The 8,183-nt window shown below is 44.6% G+C and overlaps 1 protein-coding gene across 1 annotated transcript; it reads right to left on the bottom strand.

The window, feature by feature from the left end:
• Nucleotides 1-183: 183 nt before the first annotated feature.
• On the bottom strand, nucleotides 184-7,949 carry mogat3a (monoacylglycerol O-acyltransferase 3a). The gene is made up of 7 exons (XM_012817644.3): nucleotides 7,584-7,949; nucleotides 6,313-6,491; nucleotides 5,465-5,669; nucleotides 2,414-2,588; nucleotides 1,988-2,187; nucleotides 1,601-1,680; nucleotides 184-1,215 (listed from the first exon to the last, which is right to left on the bottom strand). The coding sequence occupies exons 1-7, from the start codon at nucleotides 7,675-7,677 to the stop codon at nucleotides 1,141-1,143; spliced, it is 1,008 nt and encodes a 335-aa protein (XP_012673098.1). The 5' UTR covers nucleotides 7,678-7,949; the 3' UTR covers nucleotides 184-1,140.
• Nucleotides 7,950-8,183: the final 234 nt, after the last annotated feature.

Genomic DNA, 8,183 nt, shown 5'->3' with positions numbered 1-8,183 from the left:
TTATAACGACTCTATATGTTGAACTCTAAATCTTGAAGTTTAATTGAAACGAGACGGAGTAGCCTACGAACGCTGTAATATTGTTATATTGTTCTAGAAAATGTGTTCGGTGTCATCAAATAGGATACAAACGTGTAACTCTTCCACACAGGCCTGCACGTTTAAGTAAATGAAAGGCTTACATTTCAAAAGCAGTCACAGTAATTTATTGTTTGTATGTTCTCACAGAACCATGACACATATTTAACAGTTTTACCCAACTGAAGTATGGCACAAAATGGCTTTTCATGCTAGTTGTATTTTCTCCAGTAAACAAATCTTGAACTCTGGTTGTACCAGTGTCCTACACCTCATTGCTCATTGAGCATTTCACTTCAACTCACTGATACAAACACACACACGCGCACACACCCGTACACGCACACACATTCAAGGCAGTTGTGGCAGCAATAACTCTCAGAAATGGGCTAGACGATCTAAAATGTAATCTAAAACAAGCAAAGTCTTCCTATTTTCAGGCCACATGCATAAAATGCACTGAACGTCCTCACTAGAGACAAGGGTAACTAGAGACATGTAGTCTCATATAGTCTCTGAGCCTCCATTTCAGTATTATATAGGATAGAAACACAAAGATATTTCCCAATAAAGTTAATTTATGTGACTGTACCTTGGAGAGGTTATGTGCTTTCCAACACATTTGTAACATAAAAACATGGTGCACAACCACACACACACACACACACACACACACACACACAAGCTATTGCAAATGAACCATTCGACACCAGACAAATAGGACTAAAAAAAAAAAAGAGATTTTTCTCCCTCTCTTCAGTCACTCCCTCTGTCTCTCACTCACACACACACACACACACACACACACGGCAGAACTGATGGGTGATAAGGTGCTTTCTCTTTGTAGGGACCAAAAGAATTCCAAACAGACAGGTTTGACCTTGGCAAACAAGCAAGTAGAAGGATACACATACAGACACAGACAGACAGACAGACAGACAGACAGACAGACAGACAGACAGACAGACAGACGGACATACAGACATACATACATACATACATACATACATACATACATACATACATACATACATACATACATACAGACAGTTGAAACTGAGGTCAGATGAACTTGAGGTGTTTGTCTTCAGCGACGCCATAATTAGCTTTATTCTCCTCAAATACCTGGGTGAGACCCTGTGGACAGTGACCGTGGTTACCCACACATAATCATTTCACACACACACACACATGATCATTTCACACACACACACACACATAATCATTTCACACACACAGACATAATCATTTCACACACACACACACACATAATCATTTCACACACACAGACATAATCATTTCCCTCACACACACACAATCATTTCACACACATACACACATAAACACACACACACACACACAATCATCATCATGCAAATAAATGGAAACACTCCATTCCCTGCAGTCTCACATATGCAAAGCATTACTCATGAAACACACTTCCTTGTCACCAACACTCATTCTCACCCATGTTATGTTCCTCTTTCCCCTGCCATTTAAAGGCAGACAATGCAACACTCACCTCAATGTAGAGTTTATGGAGGTTTTCTATGTCTTCATTACTTGGAGATGGAGTTTGAACCACTGGAATGGGCCGACCCACTGCAAGATTAGAGCATTTACATTTTATCCAAAGCGACTTACAAGGATGTATACACATTTTACACTGATAGCACACTGCACATCAGGAGCAATTAGGGGTTCAGTGTCTTGCTCAAGGACGCTTCGACAGGGAATCAAACTATCAACCTTCTGATTACTAAACGACTTCACTACCTCCTGTACCACTGTCGCCCCAAAAGATTAAAAAGAGGACAAGTACGTGCCACAGTCTACGTCAGTAGGTAAACACTGAGAGGTTTGTATGTGGCCCAATCCCGGTGGCATTGTGTGCGTTTGTGTTTCTTACCAATGGTGCTTATGGGCTTTCTGTAGGGCAGTACGCCAAAGCTATACTGGAAGACGCCTCGGGCGTGGAAGAGGGGCAAGGCCACGCCCAATATCCTCTGGAGGCGGTCCTGCATGCGTCTGAGGGCGGAGCCTCTTGGGTTCTCCATCTGGTCAAATAGCTCATTCTCACCGAAGGAGAACACTGGGACCAGCCATGCCCTGAACACACACACACACACACGCACAAAAGATCCTGCAATTACATAACCAGAAAAACCTGCGGCATCAAGCCAATATTATGATGCAAACATACACACGTGTTGTGTTGACCCCGCCTCGGTCAGTGCTACCTTGGTAAAAGTCATGCCGGGGTGCTTCTACATGCTCACCCATGTTTGAGAGCGATTACACACAAACACAGACACAGACACAGACACACACATACCCATGTTTGAGAGCAAGCTTGATGAAGCCCTTGCGTTGTAGCATCTGAAGTGTCAGCTCTCCCGGTCGGGCGTCCAGTGACTCCGGTGCTCCGCCCACTGCTACCACGGCAACGTGTCCGCCCTCTGGCCGACTGATGATGTAGCTGGCGCTGGCCTTCTCACTGGATACCAGCCCTGAGGGGGTCAAAGGTCGTGAAGAAAAGTTCACCAACCAGACAAACATCCAACCAAACAGAAGAGAAAACAGACAGCAGCGCTAATAAGATGGATGTCCAGTGACACCAGAATCTAGAACTATACATTTGATTCTAGTTTGATATTGCTTGCCCAGCCACACACACTATTCCATACTGTTTTGGGCAGTACAGGTAGGCCTATGCTGGGAGAATGTATTAGGAAGGGAGGACTGCAGGATCAGGCCTTAAGCATGTCCCTGACTAGGGGACATCCCAAAGATTACTCAGTTAAAAAACAGGAAACATTTCAAATCTTCATTCAAGACTTCAGCCTTTTTTTTTTAACCTTGTTTCCTTAAGCACAGCTTTTTAAGTTTGCAAAAGGTGTCACTGGGTCATCTGATCATAACTAGTCATCAGACTTTCATAACTCTAGAAGAGTCATATCGCCATATTACAGATAACAGAGCATCCAGAATGAGACAGGTCCCTCAAACACATCTCAGGTACAGGCGTACATCTGTAATTAGATATACTTCTCATAAGAGCAGCTTCATCATCACACTGTGGGCTTTAGTCAAACCTGGGCTTCTACTCACAGTGACAACCTCCTACAGCTGCAGCTAGAGTTTAAAGCAGCTGAGGAAATCGGGAGTTTGTGGTGTTTAGAGTTACGTCTGAGTTTGTGGTGTTTAGTTACGTCTGACTGATATCTGCAGGAGAAGCCACAGAGCATGCTCCCACCTGCTCAAATTCCTTGAAATGGATATTCAAATGTGTGTTGCAACTAGAGGTTTGTGCTGGATATTGGAGATTTCAGTCCTGCTCCCGCAAAATCCTCCCCCGTAAAACTATGGAATATTTTGTCTCGCTCCCACCTGCAAAATCCTACAGGTGGAATTTTTCAATCCCGCCTGCACCCATGACGATGTGCCGTGCATAAAAAAAACTCTTGTGCTTATTTATGTAAAACATTGGTCCACTTATGTATAAACACAAAAAAAACATTCTGTAGTTTAAAAACAAAAAAACCCACGTCTATTTCATGTTATACATATATTTATATTTTGCAGGAATCCTGCGAGTCATGTCTTGGATGTGATGTCAACGCCTGTTTCTCTTGTGTTTATGGACACGGCACACATCCTCCAATCAGGATTAGGCGTAAAAATAGGGAGGATCAGTACCTACATGGACTTGAAGCTCCTCATACGACAACTGCACAGGTCAGGGATAATTTGATTTCATGTGTAACCTCCGGTAGTGTATTTTAATGTCACTTTTAATTGAGGCGGTATTGGTGTGCTGGGGACTGTTTGGTGTGTTAGGTGTAGGGGGTCTGTCATTCAGGAAGGAATTACACCAATATGAGAGTCACTCTTGGTGAAAAGCATGGCTAGCCTTAGGTACTTCTGGCTTCTTTTCAGCTTTCACAATGTACTGATGAATGAGGGCTGATTGAGAGAATGATAAAATACGGCATCTACTGCAGATGTTTTAGCTCCAAATGTCCAGGATGCATTGATATATTGTGATATAAAACTTGACAGTGAAGAAATCTAATTTGAGGGGGTGTTGGCTAAGAACGTCAGGTCAGGTCAGGTCAGGGCAGCTGATGACAGCACAGTTCTGCTTTGCTGATCGAGGTTGGGCAAGAGCTGCGTCAGATGAAGCTCAAAGTTCAGGAGACATGACGACATCAGACATCAATCATCTCGCTCCCTCACACACATCCATCCATCCATATACATCCACACACATACACTAACATAGACACACCCATACATTACACACACACACACACACACACACACACACACACACACACACACACACACACACACACACAATTAAGCAAGAAAGTGCATTGCAGAAGTTGTCACATTCTGGTCCCTCCCATGGACAGTTAATGTAATAAACAGGCTGAGTGCCAACCACCCACACCAATCAGTATCATATCAGTGCACACACGTCTAATAACCTGGGGAAGCTGCAGCATGTTTCTGAAAGCCCACTGGCTACAGTAGCTGTCATGTACAGTGCTGTACGTCAAGCAGCTGTCTAGGAAGGCTCAGAGAGGAAGTCGTACTGTCATAAAGGAAGCACAAGGCCCAGACGAGATTCAGTTACCGTGCGTCTGAACCCACATCTGAACACATTGGTGTGCTTAATTCATGTTCTTAGCATAAGGGTGCATCTGTTATTTCTCTAAGTAAACAGGCTCAAAGGGCAACAACATATAACATATCATGAACGATGTGTACTTATCTTGAGTGCAGTGGTGTGTAGATTTGTGCAATGATGACAGAAAGAGATATATACCCCCCCCCCCCCCCTCATCGCCACCAACCCCTCCATACCTAAAGCAGATCTCACCGCCAGTACTGTACATGAGCTGGGGAAGACGGCTGGCTCGTGTGTGTGTGTGTGTGCGTGTGCGTGTGTGTGTGGTGTGTGTGTGTGTGATGTGAAAATTAGTGAGTGGCCGTTACCCAATTGGGTTGGGTTCAATCATTTCTTCACTGTAAACTTTCCTAAGGACTGTTTACGCAATATAGGACAGAGAGAGAACAGCCAGACAAACACAGAGGGCAAACAAGTGCCTCCTCCACACACACACACACACACACACACACACACACACACACACACACACACGCACAGTGAGTACTGCCTCCATACTTTTGCCACATTTAACACAAATCTCCTCAAACACACACACACACACACACACACACACACACACACACACACACACACACACACACGCACAATGGGTACTACCTTCATACTTTTGCCACATTTAACACAAATCTCCTCAAACACACACACATAAACACACACACACACACACACACACACACTTGCACAAACCTCCAGACATGATATAGTCCCTGAAGAATGGCACTCGAAACCAGAAGGGCAGCATGAGCAGGTATGGCGTGAGTCCCGGGAATAGAGTGGAAAAGCCAGAAATTTCTGTGCAGAAGTTCCCAAATCCCCCGGCAACAAGAACTCCATGTGGATGGAACCCAAAGATGTAATTATGACTGGGGTCCAAATCTACTGTTTTCACCAACTACAGAGAGAGAGGGGGGGGGGGGGGTGTTAAAAAGCATTTGTTTTCTTAACCTTTATTAAAACCTTTACATTGCTGCACCCTTAGAGGTAGAGTCTGCGACTTGGGCGAAAGGCTGTTGATATATGAGCTCAACAGTTCAGTCATGTGAATGCAGTTGATTTCTTGTGCCCTCCACAATACAAAGGAGTTTAGATGGAGGTACTAAAAGCTATGAAATGTCAGGTCAAAACAGCAAAATGAAACAAAGTTGGCAGTTTCAACTTTGTTGGCAGTGTACCAGCCTGTGGTAAATGTAACACACCAAAACCACCCAGCCCTCAGGCAAGCAGCTGACACACACACACACACACACACACACCTAGCCCTCAGGCAATAAGCTGGGAGCATGCCTAACTAAACAAATAATCTGACTGAGTATACACTTTGACACAACAAAATCTCAAGAGAAGGTAGTGCGCCAATCAGTGAGTGTGTGTGTGTGTGTGTGTTTTTATGTGTGTGTTTGGGTGAATGTGTGTGTGTGAGAGAGAGAGAGAGAAAGAGAAAGAGAGAGATACCCCATAAGACTGTGTGGTTTGTGTATTTTGGTGTGTGTGTGTGTGTGTGTGTGTGTGTGTGTGTGTGTGTGTGTATAACTCACTGAGATAGGGAAATAGTCTCGAAAGTAGCGCCACACCGTCCAGTTCTTAACCCATTGTGACCTCCGACCCCCAGTAACGGGCGTGTCTCTGTCCAGGTACAGCCAACCAGCATAGAGTGCACCGAGGATCCACCAATCACTGAGACACAGGAGCACAAATGCTGCCAGGCAGCACTGAGCTGCAGAGAAAGACAACGTTTCAAAGAGGAAAAAGGAAAAAAGCATATCTGTCAATAGCACCTGTGAAATTGTATCAGACTATGTGTGTGTGTGTATGTGTGTGCGTGTGTGTGTGTGTGTGTGTGTGTGTGGTGCAAGCACATGTGACTTAGTAAGTGCGCGTCACTGAAGGGACCAAGAGATGTGTGGGATGACAGTGCCAAGTGGGGTTGTGGTCAGGGGGGCGGATGCTCTTTGTCACAGTTTATGAAGGTCAGCACACAAGTGGACACACACTCACACACACACACACACACACACACACACACTCACAGAAAGCGGTCACATTAAAAGTAACACTACATTACAAAGTTGACAAGCCAGAGGTTTATTTCAGGACTGTGCCTTTGTAAAATCTTTATAGTTTCTAGTAATTCAAACAGCTGCAGTGGCAAGGTTGACAATCAGCACCTTTGCTTGAAGAATGAAAGTTGAGCATGATTCCAGGAGACCACAAAAGACAGCGCTTAAAAAACTTTTCGCTTGATATTCCATAATCATATGCATAAATCAAATAGCACTCAGCTTAATATTCTTTCAAGCGGCCCAGAATTCTTCGCTAAAGTCTTGCCTACAATGTAACTTGACACAGAAAGAAAGCAAATATCAAATGTTACATCATTTGCTAACGCATAATTGAGATTTCATACACAACCAAAAGTCTGTCTGGTGTCCCAGTGGAGAAACCACAACAATCCACTGTGATTAGTGTCCTCGGTGTGTGTGAAAGTTCGCAGAAGTGCTAGCGGTGAGAGAGATTCACAGTTTGGGTACACTCACCAGCACACAAGCAGTACAATCACTGTGTATTGTTATCAAATTACAACACAACAGAAAAACAAGAAGACCGTTTAAAGACCTCAGCGCGATTCTCCCCCCTGCTCTTCTTTCACGCACACACATACACACACAACCATGGAAGATATCTAGTACACGTGTAGTAGGAAGGTATGTGTACAACACGTCTCCGAGTGCATCGGGGTTACCTCCCCCTTCAACAACCCAGTGCGAGCCTCTTCTTTGTACCCCGTTACGGTGGAATAACTACTCACCCAGCGCGATGAAGGAGAAGACCCACTGAACCACAGCAACCGTTTGCAAGCGTCTGTGCAACGGCACGTTCAGCGGCGCGAATTGAATTTTCATAACTGCAGTCGAGACAAAGCTCACACACACACATCAGTCTTCTTCCGTGAGGACGAGCCAGTTGTTTCGCAGAGCAAGGCAGTTGAGGTAGGACCTGTTGCCACTGTTTATTAAAGTCTCCAAATCCGGTTCGCGACCCAGAAGTAACGATACGCTCTGAGCAGGCAAGATGAAACCTCCGGCCCCAGTATAGACCGGTCACTAGTCAGAAAACCCGAACTTTCTGAGATTCAGTGATAGCTGGCTCGTGGCTTCGACATTCCCAAAAATGTATTGCGTCACAGTCCCACCCCTAACTTTGGTGTCAGTTGAGCCAATCACACAATAGTGGACACACTACTACCAAAGACTTTACAGGCGTCTCTGCTACTGCTCTCCCGTTTCAAATAGTCGGGGTCCTGCCATTTGCTGTCTATGCTGTTTACAACTACTTGTGGACATATTGGCGTTAAGCCAGTTTAAATCTCAGCATTTCTGACAAGACTCACAAATTATTAAGGTAGAAT

This window comes from Clupea harengus, chromosome 18 (genome assembly GCF_900700415.2).
Source record: "Clupea harengus chromosome 18, Ch_v2.0.2, whole genome shotgun sequence".
Classification (NCBI taxonomy): Eukaryota; Metazoa; Chordata; class Actinopteri; order Clupeiformes; family Clupeidae; genus Clupea; species Clupea harengus.
Note: the sequence above shows the minus strand (reverse complement) of the source record. Positions and strands in the feature narration are given on the sequence as shown.

Bases quoted from the DNA above. Each gene is read 5' to 3' on its own strand.
- mogat3a (XM_012817644.3), bottom strand. From the start codon at position 7,677: ATGAAAATTCAATTCGCGCCGCTGAACGTGCCGTTGCACAGACGCTTG. The intron at 2,589-5,464 runs GTTTGTGCAAGT...TGACCCCCTCAG, and splicing joins GGACTATATCATGTCTGGAG to GGCTGGTATCCAGTGAGAAG. The intron at 1,681-1,987 runs GTAAGAAACACA...CTAATCTTGCAG, and splicing joins AAAGCCCATAAGCACCATTG to TGGGTCGGCCCATTCCAGTG.